The following is an 18,244-nucleotide window of genomic DNA, read 5'->3' as shown; positions in this document are numbered from 1 at the left end:
TTATTATATTATCGATGTTGACTTAATGAGAAAGCTGGAAGTTTTTGACATGTGGCTTTTTAGGATTTAGGCTTAAGAATGTGGCAATTTTGAAAACACCATGGACTGATCACATTACGAACTAATTGGTGTTGTACAGAATGGGAAAGAACAGAGAACTTTTAACCATCATTAAAAGGAGACAGACAGCATATTTGGGACACATACTTAGAATTGATAAGTACGAGTTATTGCAGCTGATTATGAAAGGTAAAGTCGAAGGAAAGGGGGTCCTGATAGACGACAATACCCTAACCGAAAAATAATCGCGCCTGGACCGGCTTAAACACAGACGCTTTTAAACGCTCGGAGATTAAATCTCCGAGGGGTTGAACCGGGTTGACATCTTATCGTAGTGACAAAATATTAGCATTAATATTTTCATTTGTAAAATGTATACACTATGTGTTCTTGATAAACATTAAGTATAATATATTTATAATATTTATTAACATAGTATGTACATAAGCTGTAATGAGTAGGTAAAATGTAAAATAAGAAGTAAAAAATTGTAATATTATAACAGCCATGTTTCACTAATTGGCAATATCTTTAATACATTTACTTTTGATTGAGATTGGCTGAATGACTATAGTCCAAGCCAAAAAAAGCAGAAGGTAGAGATTCATTATTAATATTAACACTACGAACAATAATACTATTGATTTCAACAAAATCGCATAAAAGAGATCAAGAGCGTAGGCGCAAAATTTCGGACCAATGCTTTTTCGCGAAAAAAAATTTCGCGAAATTTTGCTCCTACGAAAAAAATTACTTGCGGGATTTTTCAACGGGCCGGTTAAAGTAAGCAGAAGGACCGGATCCGGCCCGCGGGCTGGCTTTTGCCCACCCCTCTGTAAAGCACACTAGTATATCATCCACGTATCTCCACCAATATAATAACTATTTGAATAGGAGATTTTAAGAAGTAATCTCAATTATTGAACAATTTTTTTCCTCTCTTAGTAACGACGCCGAGTGACGGTCCGGGGGATTTGTCAGTATGGTGATCCTTAGTTTTTTCTCCTATTGAAGTATCTGATTTCACAGTTGACGATGACATTCCCATTTTATATTTTTGAGCTAAAATACAATTTTTATTTTAAGTTCAAACGTTTTTTTATTAAATTAAGATTCTAGTCAAAATAAGATCAAGGTACGTACATGGTGTAGTGCAGAGTATAGTAAAACAATTTATTCGGGTTTGAATAAAAACACTTCAGTCAAAGGCCGAAAATGGAATTTATTTCGGGGTTTGATTAAGACACTCAGACCTGAGGATTGACTGGTCAAACCTAGGAGTGCCGGAACTTCGGGTATTGATCGTAACATCTATAACCTTCTACTTTTTAGGTAACATTTCGTCAAATTCCCGACAACTGGTCATCATTAGGTGGTGAACAAAATTTGGAAGAGCAATTGGAGGATGACGGCAAAACATTTTATTTTACTAAACGGTTTCATAAGAACAGATTTGAAGATCTTGACTTCGATCCAAATGCGAATATCGACGGCTGTGAAGGGTGCAAGTAAGTTAATATAATCTTTATATTACATATAATCTATTTGCAGATCACATAGATTCATAGCCTTTTAATGTATCACTAAATTTTTCGATTTTCAATTAATTTGTACTCATTTACATTCTACTTTCACACATTACATGGTCCAGCAATATTCTCTAACTTTTCTATTTCTATATTTTATAATAATTGTTTTTTTAGACGACAAACAATGTTTAAGAAACAGCAGACACCTACTCTAGTAAACAACTGTATTAAGTGGAAAAATGAAAATTATAAAACAGGTACAGGAGTATTCTTAGATCCAGACGTTTATACTTTCAACAACTACTCGAAAGTTGCCAAAGAAAATGTAAGTATTCTTGTATATTGATACACACTTTTACAAGGTAAGTAAAAGATGGTTTTGCTTGTTTTTGATTCAGAGGGATGCACAATCGCTGGACAGCTGTTTCTACCATTTCAGGCTTTATCAACAGCGCTAGCATGTACTTCTCTGAATCGAAAAATAGCTCAACCATCAATTTAAGGGGAATTTGAAAGATCATTCAAATTCCCATTAGGGCGCGATCCAGCGATCTTTCAAATTTTCCTTAAATTGATGGTTGAGCTGTTTTTCGATTCAGAGGGATGCATGCTAGCGCTGCGCTGTTGATAAAGCCTGAAATGGTGGAAACAGCTGTCCAGCGATTGTGCATCCCTCTGAATCAAAAACAAGCAAAACCATCTTTTACTTTTCTATCTTTACTCAGATTTGAGTACTAGGAAGTTCCTCTTCTGTCCTTTTCTTGACGAATGAAAACGGAATGTGATTGCAAGGAGTTCTTTTTGGTTTCTATATTCGTCGTCTGCGGTCTTATAAATTGTTAAAGTCGCAGATTAAGGATGTACCAGAAAGAACTTTCATCACGAAAAGTCTCATATTTAAATAACTATTTACCATTTTAATGTTATTATAATGGTAAATTCTGCATCTGAGACTCTTCAATTTCTTTAACATTACCTTTCACGATTTTTTTTACAAAAAAAGGGACTAACTTTATTTTGAGCGTAAATTGCTTAGTTTTCATGCTAAAAACTTTTATTTATACAAAATAAAAATAAAGCTTTTTTAAACACTTAAAAGTTTTGATGAGTTTTCCCCGAAAAGCGCTTAATTTTTTTCTTATTTCACGTTGGAATATTTGGCTTTTTAATTTGACTAATAAGAACCTACTTTTCATGAGCTACAACTCTGCTTCTACTATGTAACGGGTAGTTCTTTCGGACAACAGACTTAGTAAAACATAAGTTTAATTAAAACAAAAATATATTCTTATTCTCCCTGTATAAAATAAAATCAAAAATAACAAAATAAACACAATATTTTAGTCTTCGGAGTGTCTTTAAACACAAAATTGTATTTAATATTATCACATCGCGGTAACAATGTTAGTATGTATAATACAAGAAGCAATCACGCAATCCGTCAATACGGAATCAAATTATTAATATCTACACACACATACAATAAGTCGACCCCAGATCGGAAATAGACAATCGCTCAATACGCGATTACCAACGAAGCTATTCCTCAATTCAGAATTGCTCCGCGGATGGATTCGACTAACGTCGTCTCGGCCCAATTAGTTTTACCAGCTCAGGGGGCATTGCATCTATAAACTACGTCGTAAAAAATATTTGAACGTTTATTTCGAATTTACCCCCTCCCCTCCGTCGTAATTCGTCGTTTACAGACGAACCCCTCCCCCCCATGTCGACGTCGTCATTGCAGTTCACGACCCCCTTTCAGTGATTTAAAAAAATTCAATGTTATTTCTGTTTTTTTTTATCAACCTTAAAACTTTATTTGAAAATGTATCATAACAAGAACAATTAAGGGGGTAGGCGCAAAATCTTGGTCCAATGCTATTTAAATGCATTCTTTTTTCGAATCCTGAGAAAACTAATAAATATATTTAAAAAATATAAACGCAGAATGAAAGATTACATTATTACCGAGGGCTGAAAGTCCTTAGAATAAACAAAAGGTTTCTTTTGAATGAAATTTTTGAACTTAAAAATCAGACTAAATATTCTCTTTGTTTATCCCTGTAACTTATTAAAATAAATATTATAGATGTTTTCAGAAACTTTTGGCCCTCGGTAATAATGTAATCTCTCAATCTGCGTTTAAATTTTTCAAAAATTTTTATTCCTTTTCTGAGTATTCGAAAAAAATGAATGCATTTAAATAGCATTGGACCAAGATTTTGCGTATAAATCTTCTGTAAGTATAAATACGACTGACTAACTAAATAGAACACAATATTTTATTTCCATTCATTCTTTCAGAACTATTTTTTCACACACAGTATGCAGCACATAAATGAATTGACAATTTAATATTGTTTGCTTCCAGACGTTGTTCTGTATATATAGAAGCGCTTGTTTAAACCCAAAGAACAATGTCTTATTGTTTGTTGTCCTGTACAAAAGTGCTACCTAATATTATTTTAAGGCTGTGACTGATAAAAACGAAATGTATGCGATAAAAGTATCTATAAGAGAATTCTTTTTAATTTTAACAAAGGTGTATTTATTCGTAAACGTTTTGTTTTATTTTCAATTTCATTTCAAAAACTATACGTTTTTATATGAATACTAGTACTTTAATGCTGGTAAAAGCTAGTAAAAAATTATATTTATAGAGACAATAGCGACAAATTTAAATATACCAATATATTAAACGACGTCAAATGTGCACTCATACCCACCCCCCACCCCCTGTCGTATTTCGTCGAAATAAGCAAGCCCCCCTCCCTCTTCTCAACGACGTAGTTTATGGATGTCCCCACACCACGCTAGCTTAACCAGGGAGGGAGTCATTAGCTCAGTACGGTGCGGTGCAAGACTGCGGTTGTTCCAACTCAATTCGTTGGGAACCGGGTGGCCACTGGCTGGTGGCTCGGTGAGTTCCTTTTAGCTCAGTACGTACGCTAGGTGGAATTGGTTTTCTGTTGCTCCGTTCTCTATTAAATATCATTTCGATTCACCATCTCCTGGCAATCATCGGTAGTGGTGGGAGCCCGGTGGAGCCGTGTTTCGATGCGTGCTCGGTACCTGTCCGCGAGCTGAATGCATAGCTAGAGGACAATCGTTACAACTGGGTCTACAGAGTTCATACATACACCATTTTTTTCGCTTTTTTTATAAGCTACGTTTTCATATTTTTTTCGAACGAAAGTTCTACTTTTAATATTAACAATATTAAAAATAAAACTATCAGAACTAATCGCTTGGTTACACCATTCTTGGCTTCTACAATTTACAAGCCAACGAATCGCTGAAGCAAAGAAGGCCGAGGGAGATCTATCTAGTTACATCTCACTACCCGCCTGTCCAGCGCGGTAAATTTTCAACAAAGATTAGTTCCCAATACTCAGATTATGAGTAGAATTTTCGTTCGTCTTTAACAGATGCCGCCACGGCATCCATATCATCATAATCTTTTGTTTGTGACTCTAATAAGAGACTCTAATAACAGTCGAAACTAGTTAGAACACTTTTGGCGCTTTCTGAATTAACTAAAATAAGACGGCTCTTGTTTCGATCCACAACGAAATTATTATTTATGGTTAATATTTTTTTCGATAGAATACTTACTTTTTAAGCTATTTGCGAATAACTGTCTAAAACGTGGTGTTTTTGTTGAAAAATAATCATTTTCACTCACAAATAACTCAAAAAGTATTAACTTGGTGTTTATTTATTTCCGGACTTATTTTGAAGGTGGTTTTTGCACCCCCGAAAAGTGGCTTTCACCCCCCAAGTAAAAGCAACAAACGGCACAAGTCGAAAAGTGAGGTTGAGAGTAAGAGGAACCCAAATCTAAATTTCCATGCAATTCGGTGGTGACCATGAAAATTTCACCCTATCTACCGTATCATTTACTGACCTAATAATTATATTTTACTGTTGTTCTGAAGCTATTTTCTTGTGGCATTTTTGAAATTAACTATTTTTGATGGGAAATAAGCCACAATTTTACTAAAAAAATGATTTTATTAACGTTTCGACGCCCAAATCGGGTGTCGTTGTCAAAATATAAAAAATATTAATGATTTTATAATTTATAATATAAAAAATATTATATTTTACAGAATGAAAATCAACTCGATACTGTCCTATATCCAGAATATTTTCGAAAATCGGATAGTGTTAAAGGTTCCAACGAGAATACCGTCAGTCCGTTTGTCATTGGAATAATAGAAGATATTAAAGAACCAAAAAATAAGAATATCAAGATCGAAGTCAGAATCTTCTTTAGACCGGAGCATACTTTCGTTTCAATGCTTTCGGTGTATACAAAGGACTTAAATTATTTGTTTTATAGTGATGAAGGTAAGGCAAAATTATCCCATGGTATTTTCATTATATGATTTTGGGCTAATTTGATGATTGAAGACCAAGTAGTAAAATATATTTTTATGTGATGCGATACTTTCTTTGTCAATCAATGTTTATATCTTATTTCTATATAAGTTATAAGTAATAATTATTCTTCTTCCTCTATAAGCAATACTGCTTATTCCTTGGCGGATTTATACCTTTATGAAAGGTTGTCACTCCATATTTTACTCGGTCGGCCGATAATTCTACCAAATAATTAATTTCTATGGTCTGTTTTTAAACCAGGAGGAGTAATTGAAATTTACTGCGCCGTAATGCTTGTTTGTAATTGGTCCAACTTCAGACAAGTTATGAAATTATGGTCCACTGTTATGAAATTTTGACACTATTGGCATTTCATAGGTTAATTAAGTTATATCGGCGACTTTTGTCTTTTCAGGTTTATTCCTTTAATTTTTAGATTTTTAGTCTGTTTTATGTAAAAAGCAGTTGTTTTTAGGGCTCTTTAGAAACGTATTAAGCATTGCTTTTAAACCAAGAGGAGTAAACTAAAAAGACAGATTCACACCCAAGAAAGTCACTAGAAATATCACCAAATACATCTTCTTTTTTGGTTGATCATGTCGACCTTCGATGGTCCATAAATATTATTTTATTTAGGTATTTACACTCCATCACTTGTTCTATTATCTGACCTTCCAGCTCCAATTTACATCTTATTGGATCTGCTGTTATAACCATGCATTTTGTCTTTTTTGAGGAAATTAACATGTTAAATTTCAGTGATCAAGTGAATAGAGCAAACAGAGCCGCAGGTTGCCTGAATGACACAATATGGAGAAATAAAAATGTCGGAAAAGAAATGAAAGGCAGAATTTACAAAACAGTCATCAGACCAATAATGACATACGCGGCAGAAACACGGCCCGACACAGAGAAGACAAAAGGATTGCTCGAAACAGCGGAGATGCAAACCCTTCGAAAAATCGATGGTAAAACTCTATGGGACAGAGCTAGAAGTACAGATATACGACGGAGATGCAAAGTGGATAACATTAATAACTGGGTAAGAAACAGAAGAATAGAATGGAATGACCACATAAGCCGAATGACAACAAATAGGGTAGTCAGGACAGCGAGAGACGATTCCCCAATAGGAAGACGATCAGTGGGAAGACCACGAAAACGATGGAACGACAACTTACTAAAGGTACATTGAAAAAACAGACAGAGTCATGTCTATACAAAAGAGAAGAGAAAGAGAAGAGTCGCTAAGGAGTTCTAAAAACAAGTGTCAAAATTTTATAAATCTCATCAGTGTCAAAATTAGATAACAGTGGAGTAAACTTGTCTGAGGTTGGACCAATTACAAACCAGCTTTCGGCGCGGGAAATTTGAATTACTCCTCTTGGTTTAAAAACAGACGTATAATATAATATGTATGAATTACCGTTCGAAGGCCGACACGATCAACCAAAAAAGAAGATGTATTTGGTGATTTTTCTAGTGAACTTCTTGGGTGTGAATCTGTCTTTTTAGTTTACTCCTCCTGGTTTAAAAACAAAGCATAATCAAATTTGAAATCTAAAAATATGTACTTCCCCTTAACTGTAGCTGATCTACACGTCTAAATTATTGACAGCTCGCTATCGCTTCCGGTAATATTGGAAGTCTCCATTCTTTTTCTGTCTATGCCATATTAGGTCCCCCTAACGTTGCCAATTTAGAGGTGGCGTTTAGAGTCGAGAACAGGCGGGTTTTAGAAAAGGGTATAGCCCTAGAATAGACACTTATAGCAGATAGATTAACCAAGAAAAATCATGGATGACAGATGAGATTCTGAAACTAATGGACGAAAGAAGAAATGCCAACAATTACCCCGACAAATGAAGACATAAGTGGATAAAGGTCATATGTCACATTTTTTGAGAAAATTGTTTTATTAGGTTTTTGTTCTTCTAATATGTTGTTTTACCTTTTAAAATAACCTATTTTTAGCTAAATAAAAATAACAGGAAGGAATCAAAGCAAGATGTCCCACTAGATTTTCGAATTCTAGTGGATAAAGGTATTATGTCCACGATCGCATTTGGACATAATACCTTTATCCATGTGAAATGTGTAAATATGGAGAATTTTTTCTACTACTTTGAAGATCTGTTGACGAACCTCTATTTATGTAAAAAGCAAAGAAACACTTCAAATCAAAAGGTTAATTTTCGTGTTACGTAAAATGGATAAGACTGGACGAATTTGGCTTCTATCTCTATAAGACATAGATACCTTAATGACTACATGCCATTTCGGCAAGTAGATTTAAGAAAAAAAAGTACAGCACATCTGACCACAACTGAATATAGACCAAGAAGACTGGCAAATAAAACTGGTAGTTTGAGTTTGGAAAAACTGGGAAATTTAAGAGATCGAATAAAATTTGTTCCCGAAGAGTATAGATCAGCGGTTCTCAATCTGTGGTACATGTACCACTGGTGGTACATATCATTATTTGCGGTGGTACACAAAACACACTAAAACTTAAAATAGTAGTACATAGTAAGTCTTGATTATACAATCTAAAAATATAGAAATATACTAAAAGAAACTTTAGATGGTACATGACTCAAAAAGATTGAGAACCGCTGGTATAGATGGTTTTATGAAAACGCGATAGAGGAAAATAAAAAAAAAATCCCAAAAAGAAAAGAAGAACCTACTAAAAAATATGTTTTTATTAATTTTATAGTTTGTATTGCAATTTTTTTTGACAATCAATACCCATTTTTGATACTTAACTCTTTTATCCACTTAACCCTAACATTTTTTAATTATTTTTACTATGTGGATAAAGGTAATATGTCCACAAAATTTAAAATATTAGGCTTAAAGTAACTTTTTTTAAATTCAATTTAAAGTGTGAAAAAAGTACCTTCAAATACCTGTTTAAAAAAGTGTAGCAATGCAAATTTATAAAATAAATAACTAACTTAAGACAAAAGACACTAAAATGCCCATTACTCAAAAACATTATTTTGTGACATATGACCTTTATCCACTTATGTCTTCAAATATAAAACGAAAAATATCAATAAGAAGGAAAATCAGAGAAGCGAAAGACAAAGAAGCAGTGAAGAGATGCGAAGAAATTGAGACTCTTCAGTCAAAGTACGATAGTCACAATGTACATAGGAAAGTTCACAGGTGGGCTAAGACGGAGATAGAAAGGAAATCTAACTGATTTTGACGGAAACATCATCTTAGACAGAGTAAAATAAGAACGTGGAAAGAATATCTAGAGAAACTATTTGAAGACCAAAGAGATAACACCTTTGAGCTAGGAGAAGAGGTAAATGATGGACCAATAATATTACAGCAGTAAGTTTATTCTGCAATAACGCAGCTAAATAATGGCAAAGCAGCAGGCCCGACAATATACAAGCAGAACTATTTAAACTAATAGACAACGAATCAATAGCAATAATCACAAAGATACTCAACAACATCTACAACTCTGGAGAAATACCAACAGAATGGCTGAAGTCTGAGGTTATTCTTCTTCTTCTTACCCTTCTATCGTCCACGTTTGGACCTAGGCCTCTCCGAACTCCTTTCATCGGTCTCTATCCTGAGCAACATATATCCAATTTGTTCCGGCTACTCTTTTAATATCATCAACTCACCTCATCTGTGGTCTTCCTCTCGGTCATTTACTTTGGTAAGGTCTCCAATGTTGTATTGTTGCATTCCAACGTTGGTCTTTTTGTCTAGCAGTGTGGCCTGCGAAGCTCCAACTAAGTTTGGCAACTTTTGTTGTTATGTCCTCGACTTTTGTTTTTGATCTTACCCAGACGTTTCTCTTTTTATCTGACAGTCGTATACCTAACATTGCTCTTTCTGTTGTGGCTAGTTTATTCATATTTGCCTTGGTTAGGGTCCAGGTTTGACATCCATATGTCATGATAGGAAGGATGCACTGGTTGAACAGTTTGCTTCTCAAGTATTGGGGTATTTTGCGGTTCTTAAGTATCCAACTAAGTTTTATAAATCCTGCCCATGCTAGTCTTGCTCTCCTAGTAATTTCCGCACTTTGATTCTCTTTGTCAAGTTTCAGGATTTGACCTAGGTAAATATATATCTGGACTTTTTCTATCTCACTGCCATTTATAGTTATACGTCTGTATTTGTCATTATTTTTTTAGGTTATTACACTTCCAAAAACACCACGAGCCTAAAAATGCGAAGAATACTGTACGATAAGCCTGATGAGTCATCTCCTATTATTGTTCCTAAAGATAATCCATACGAGAATTTACAATTGATGTGAGAGTCAAATTTCCCCAACCAGTTCGGGTTCATAAATGAGGCGCTCAGGGCAACAGTGGCCTAACCCCAAAAGCGAAGTTTTGAGATAAATGCAATTTTAGCATTCGAATTTACATTGTGCTTATGGGAGGGCACTACAAATTATCTAGCGCCATTAAACCAAATATAGAGGTAGCTGATGTAGACCCTTGTTAATAGGAAGATTTAATGTTGCTGATTTTATTGATATATTAATCTAAAAATGTTTAATTTGTGGGTTAGGCCACTGTTGCTCTGAGCGCCTCAAATGCTGTTAGTACGAGAGAGGCTTTGTTTTCAATACAAGTCTTATCCCAGAGATACAAAGACGTCAATTGCGACGTATACGCATGTCTCGTTGATTACGAGAAAGCGTTTGATCGAGTATAGCACGCCAAGATGATGCAAATACTAAAAGAAGCAGGAATTAACAACAAATATTTGAAAATAATTAGAAACCTTTACTGAAATCGGACTGCTAACCTCAGAGTTGGATGCGTGGAGTGACGCAAGGCTGGATTTTGTCCCCTCTAATTTTCAATCTCTACTCTGAAAGAATATTTATCGAAGCTTTGCACAAAACTTAAAAAGGTATTCTACTAAACAGGTACCGCCTAAATAACATCAAGTATGCAGATAATACCATAGTATTTGTGGACAACCTGGAAGACCTACAAGTCCTTGTGAACAAAATCACTTATTACAGTCAACAAAATGGCCTCAATATAAAGGTAAAGAAGATAAAGCTTATGATCATTAGCAACAAAAAGATAACAGGATGTCAACTCTACATCAACCAAACCCCTGTACAAAGAGTGACGCACTACAACTACCTCGGCACTATAATAAATGAAGAATGGCCCATGGAAACACCCAAGAGATAAGAGCGCGCATTGGAAAAGCTAGATCTACCTTCAACCGCATGGGGGCCTTTTTCAAGAGCCACAACCTTTCTCTTGGTAGAAAAGTATTCTTAAAATCCCGTGGACTGTGGACAGAAGAATGAAGAAAAATCGAGAGGTAAACCATCAAATCTCGAAAGTTAGAATACTTTGGACACATTATCCAAAATCAATCCAGATGTGCACTCCTACAAGCCATCCTGCAAGGAAATATATTCGGAAAGCGAGGTCCAGGAAAAAGAAGAACATCCTGGTTGAAGGACCTAGGAACCTAGTTCATCACAACATCTGTGCAGCTTTTCTGCGCTGCTGCAGATAAAATTAAGATTACCAATTATGATCGCCAACATTCGTCACAGATAGGCACATCGAGAAGAAGAATAGCCCTTAGATCATATACAAGTAATACGAACAATAGAAAGATCAAATGATATTTCAAGATCAATGATCAAGATACGAGAAGGCATTTGACTCCTTAAAGATATGAGCTGTCCTCAACGCCTTAAGCAACAATAGAATTGAATATTGATACACAAAAATCATTAAGTACAAAAATGTAGAAGGCAAGGAGATTCTATTTCCTCCAAGCTTTTTACTTTGGACCTAAACGATATGTTTCGAACTTTAGAATGGGAAAACAAAGGATTCATGATAGACGACAAAAAACGTAACCATCTGAGATGCGCAGATGATATTGCCCTAATAGCAAAAGGCAGAGAAGAACTACAGGAATTGCAAATAGATCTAAACAAAATATCGAAAGAAATGGGACTAAGAATAAATCTCTTCTTCAGCCTGTTTGCATTCACTCCTAAACTAAGGCGTCCCCATGAGTTCTCCTCATGCTATTGTGCTATTTGGTGCCAGTTTCTCCCCACTTATTGCTTTGATGTCGTTTAGCCATCGTTTTTGTGGTCTTCCTGTACTACGACTTTGTTCGCGTTGTGTCCAATGTACAATGTTTCTCGTCCACCTGTCGTTGTTTTGCCGTGCCACGTGTCCTACCCAGTTCCATTTCATTTGCGCAATTCTTTCAATTACATCTTTAACCATCATCCTGCTTCGCACGTCCTCGTTTCGTATATGTTCTCTGAGATATTCCCAACTTAGCTCGTTCGATGGCCCTCTGTGTTGTTCTTAATCTATTGGCTGACAACTCTGCAAGTGTCACGGGCTCCATTCCATAAGTCATAACAGGTAGAATACAACTGTTGAATACCCTTTTCTTTAGATTTATTGGTATCTTTTTGTTTTTCAACAGATCACTGAGTCTCCCTACTGCTGCCCAAGTCATTCGGATTCTTCTAGTTATCTTTGCCGTTTGATTCTGTTTGCCTAGTTTGACCTAATAATATATATTATATATTTAATATTATACTCTTATGCCCGATTTCACCAACGATACCTAAATATTTAAGAATTACCTAAGTGAGTTTAGGTACTTCTTAACTCTAAAACGAATTTCACCATACGATAAGAATTGCCTAAACCGGTTAAGCATTACCTTACGTTAGGATACGTTTTTCGATTTCCCTAAACTTGATAGGTATTACTTATCGTTGACAGTCAGGTTATATTTTTACAATTTTGACTAATGTACTTGTGACGTTTGTCAATAATTTGCTTCTTACCTTAATTTTTCTGTTATTCTGTAATATTAGGTATATTAGTTGTAAGTTTGTATTTTCTTTTATATTAATAATATCATATGTGTTGGAAAATATAGAAAATAATTTTGAGTTTTGTACAGGTTTATTGACAAAATTATGTAGTCTACCTACTACCTAACAAACTAGTGTTGTGTTTCAAAAACCCAGTCATAATATCACTATAAGTGTGTCATTAAAAATTAATAATAAAATAAGCAATTTTCAACATAGGTATTATTTATTTTAAAATTATTTCATTAATGACAATTCAACTAACTTTAATTTTTCATCATATTATGTGAAATTTACATCTCTTTTCTTTTCCTCCATTTCACTGTACATATATAAATAACATACAAAACTTAACAAACTTAATTCAAAAATAAGTAACTACTAAATATTCTATAACAATACAAAACTGAATAAAACCAACTTGGCAAGCAAACAATAATGACAAATAATTGAAAAAGTAAGATAATGTCATCTTATTCTTTCTATTTATCAAAATTAGTTCAAACGTACCCGAATTAATGCCTAGGAAAGAATTTCCTAGATAAGCAATTCTTTTTGTTGTGAAACGCAATTGTTCCTAAGTATTGACTTAGGAAGGTCCTTTCGATAAGAATTACTTAATAAGGCAACTGTTTAGGTATCGTTGGTGAAATCGGGCATTAATTTTCTATCTCATTTCCAAGCCGATTGTGATATTTTAATTTGCCATCACTTTTGTTTTATATTTTTAAACCGATTTTCTGATTCTCGTTTAAGCAATAAGTTATAAGAGTAAATCTAGCACAACTTAAATATTTAATAAATGAGTTGTTGCATTGATATGAGAAAATAACTCAAATCACAATATAGAGAAAGCTGAATCATGTATATCAAGTAATACGAACAATAGAAAGATCAAATGATATTTCAAGATCAATGATCAAGATAGGAGAAGGCATTTGACTCCTTAAAGATATGAGCTGTCCTCAACGCCTTAAGCAACAATAGAATTTAATATTCTTCTTCTTCTTCTTTTTGTATAGACATGACTCTGTTTTTCAATGTGCCTTTAGTAAGTTGTCGTTCCATCGTTTTCGTGGTCTTCCCACTGATCGTCTTCCTATTGGGGAACCGTCTCTCGCTGTCCTGACTACCCTATTTGTTGTCATTCGACTTAGGTGGTCATTCCATTCTATTCTTCTGTTTCTTATCCAGTTATTAATGTTATCCACCTTGCATCTCCGTCGTATATCTGTACTTCTAGCTATGTCCCATAGAGTCTTACCATCGATTTTTCGAAGGGTTTTCATCTCCGCTGTTTCGAGCAATATTTTTATCCTCTCTGTGTCGGGTCGTGTTTCTGCCGCGTATGTCATTATTGGTCTGATGACTATTTTGTAAATTCTGCCTTTCATTTCTTTTCCGATATTTTTATTTCTCCATATTGTGTCATTCAGGCAACCTACGGCTCCGTTTGCTCTATTCACTTGATCTTCCACTACTGTTTCGAGCCTTCCGTAGCTAGATAGTGTGATGCCTAGGTATTTAAACTCCATCACTTGTTCTATTATCTGACCTTCCAGCTCCAATTTACATCTTATTGGATATGCTGTTATAACCATGCATTTTGTCTTTTTTGAGGAAATTAACGTGTTAAATTTTCTGGCGATTACGTTGAATTGGTGCAGCATACGTTGTAAATCATCTTCACTTTGAGAGATTAGTATTGCATCGTCCGCATAGCAGATTATTTTAAGTTGTTTTTCTCCCATTTGGTATCCTTTTTTAGTTTTTTACTTTTTTATTATTTCGTCCATGATCAGGTTGAACAATAAAGGACTCAAGGAATCCCTCTGTCTTATCCCATTGCCGGCTTCAATTGGGTCAGTTAGTTCATCTTCCACTTTTACTTGAATTGAATATTGATACACAAAAATCATTAAGTACAAAAATATAGAAGGCAAATTTCAACCAAGCTTTTTACTTTGGACTTAAACGACATGTTTCGATGGGAAAATAAAGGATCATGATAGACAACGAAAAACTTAACCATCTGAGATGCGCAGATGATACTGCCCTAATAGCAAAAGGCAGAGAAGAACTACAGGAATTGCAAATAGATCTAAATAAAATATCAAAATAAATGAGACTAAGAATAAATCTCTTCTTCAGCCTGTTTGCATTCACTCCTGGACAAAGGCCTCCTCATGAGTTCTCCACTGTCCTCTGTTTTGTGCTATTTGGTGCCATTTTCTCCCCACTTTTTGCTTTGATGTCGTTTAGCCATCGTTTTTGTGGTCTTCCTGTACTACGACTTTGTTCGCATTGTGTTCAATCTACAATGTTTCTCGTCCACCTGTCGTTGTTTTGCAGTGCCACGTGTCTTACCCAGTTCCATTTCATTTGCGCAATTCTTTCAATTACATCTTTAACCATCATCCTGCTTCGCACGTCCTCGTTTCGTATATGTTCTCTCAGAGATATTCCCAACTTAGATCGTTCGATTGCCCTCTGTGTTGTTCTTAATCTATTGGCTGACAACTCTGCAAGTGTCATGGTCTCCATTCCATAAGTCATAACTGGTAGAATACAACTGTTGAATACCCTTTTCTTTAGATTTATTGGTATCTTTTTGTTTTTCAACCAATCAGTACTGCTGCCGAAGTCATTCGGATTCTTCTAGTTATCTCTGCCGTTTGATTCTGTTTGCCTAGTTTGATCGTGTGACCTAGGTATAATATATATTATCGTCGTCGTCGCGGCAAAAGTCACTAAGTCCAAATCAACAGATCTGAGAAAACAAACATTTATGCCTGGTTGCACCAACAGATCTTAAGCTCCAGCTTAGCTAAGCTCTACTTATAGATAGGGCCTCCTTGAGTATCACTTACCTTGCACCATAATTTTCGATTCTTACCTTATTATCAATTATATCTATTACTATATTATGATATTTTTATTATAATATATTATAATTATATTATTTTAATTCTTATGTTATTCTCGTCTTAAGCTTAAGAGTATGGTTTGAAATATTTAATTTTTTTTTTATTGTTTCAAATAAAAGTGATTACTTTCAAGAATACTCTCTGAAAATTTCAAAATAATCGGAGTAAAATTACCAGAGATACATCGTGTTGAATATCTCCACCGTCGACTCGCTTTGCCGCGACTTCGCGCCAGCACGCTTGAGCGTAGTGAGAAACGTTAAACAACTGTTCGCCTTATCTTTTGTAGATTACTCCTCGATTCAAAAAAAACATATTCCAATGTGCATCACTTTACGATTTGGCAGACAAATAAGAAGATGAAGATTCAGTTGTCAAAACTTTAAACGCATTTTTCTCAAAACTGCTTTTTCAAATGCGGTGGACATTGTAACTGAAAAACTACTGCCGATCTACCTGATATTTTGCACAGATTTTCTTAACATTTCATGAGGTAATAACGTCGAGATATTTTTCTTTTTTTTTGCTTATTTTTTGTTCAACAATAATAAATCTGTTGATTTTCACAAAATTTTTACCAAAAATTTCATTTTTTTTATTTCTGAGTGATACCAAAAATTCAAAAATCATTAAAAATAAAAACTCGACGTTGTGACCTCGTGAAACTCGTAAGCTAATTAAATATTTTTGAATTTTTTGTTTTGTATGATCTAGTGACGAGTTCTGATGTCCACCGCAAAATCCATTTTTTTGTGAGCTGCCTGTCAAAATTTGTCACCAATGGCTTACTTTTCAATATTTTGGATTGAATTTTTTTCTAAATATTCTTTGAATTGTACTTAATATGTTTATTTAATTTAAAAATAAAATATTGTACCATAGCTTCGAAGAAAATTCACAAAAATGTGCTTGATATGTTGATTTCAAACCATACCCCCCTCCCCCCTTTAAGATATGATGGTGCAACCGGGCATTAGTGACTTCTGCCTGACAACAAAATGGTAATTTTTGACTTATGCATATTCAGTGATTTAGGCAACTATCTCTACGTACTTTCTAGGACTTCGTTATTTCTGCCAGACTATGAAAATTGATATTGTGAATCGATCAGGACAGGGAGCTCAATTTTGACAAAAGTGGGCTTAGTGAGTTTTGCCGTGACGACGACGTTATATAGGTACTCTTCGACACTTTCGATCTTATTTCCAAGCCGATTGTGATATTTTGATTTGCCATCATTTTTGTTTTATATTTTTAAACCGATTTTCTGATTCTCGTTTAGGCAATAAGTTATAAGAATAAATTTAGCACAACTTAAATATCTAACAAATGAGTTGTTGCATTGATATGAGAAAATAACTCAAATCACAATGTAGAGAAAGCTGAATCATGTATATTTCAGACAAAATATCGATTTGTCAAAGCAGCACCTAAATGTCGATTTGAATAAATGTTCCTTAGCCTGGGCAGAATTTGGCGACTACAGACTGTCTTTATATCCAATCTAAAAAACACTCTAAAAGCCAAAACTTTCGGCCAGTATGTATTTCAGACATGCGATTCACTGTACGAAGGATAGAGCCATGCAAACTAAATGAGAATTTTTTCTTGACAACGTTGCCGCTTTTCATGGCAGTGGCCGTGATAGATAGTATTGGCAGGTACTTGTAGAGGATTATCGCTGTTAACTGCTGTGGAATACAAAAGGAGGATTTATTTATGATAATTCACACAATGGGAGAAATATGGGAAATCCGCTTACAATATACAACTATACTGATTCTAATGTTTGAAATGCAGTAGGTATAGATATCTAATGTGGGGTATACGTTACACATCTGTTACAACAACATCCTCTGTATTTGTGTAGGAATGATAAAAGTTTAATTTATTGTCACAATTATTTAAATAATTTTATTTTTAGTGATTACTGTGCCATTTGACAAAGTAATGGGCAAATGCTATTTGTCGTACGGATATAATTTTGAATCTCCAACAGAATGGTCTGAACTAGGACCATATCGGTTCTATTTCACCGAAGCATACGATCCAGAAAATAAGAAAATAACAGAGCTTCCTACAAATGCGAAAAATATAGGCATAAAAGGAAAAGGAAAAGGTAACTTTTTATTAATATTTTTTTACATGAACATTTAATCAAATAATTTTTTTCAATCAGTTAATGAGTGTAAAGACATGATATATAAATAAATAAATTTAATATACCAAACATTTAGTCTACATTCTCAGTGTATTGCGGATTTCGTAAAACGATAGAAATTAAAATATATAATGCTACATTATATTTGGAGTTTATAGACCGTCGTTGGAATTATTTCTTGCTATCGCTTCGCCTACAACTGCGACAGATATTATCAAAGGCTATGTTAGAATGGATGTAAATTTTTGCACTGACCAAAACGTCAGTTTCACTGTTTTTTAGTCAAAACATTTATTATTCC

The 18,244-nt window shown here is 34.4% G+C and overlaps 1 protein-coding gene across 1 annotated transcript in view; it reads left to right on the top strand.

Annotated features, from left to right (window-relative positions):
• The window catches only part of LOC114334004 (DNA (cytosine-5)-methyltransferase PliMCI), a 114,022-nt gene that overhangs the window by 34,255 nt on the left and 61,523 nt on the right, over positions 1-18,244 (top strand). Inside the window, exons 8-11 of the mRNA XM_050656416.1 lie at positions 1,393-1,568; positions 1,764-1,914; positions 5,705-5,945; positions 17,707-17,901. Of these exons, the coding sequence (XP_050512373.1) occupies positions 1,393-1,568; positions 1,764-1,914; positions 5,705-5,945; positions 17,707-17,901 (763 nt within the window). The remainder of the gene's footprint in view (positions 1-1,392; positions 1,569-1,763; positions 1,915-5,704; positions 5,946-17,706; positions 17,902-18,244) is intronic.

The sequence above is a fragment of the Diabrotica virgifera genome, chromosome 7 (genome assembly GCF_917563875.1).
Source record: "Diabrotica virgifera virgifera chromosome 7, PGI_DIABVI_V3a".
NCBI classification, from domain to species: domain Eukaryota; kingdom Metazoa; phylum Arthropoda; class Insecta; order Coleoptera; family Chrysomelidae; genus Diabrotica; species Diabrotica virgifera.
Note: the sequence above shows the minus strand (reverse complement) of the source record. Positions and strands in the feature narration are given on the sequence as shown.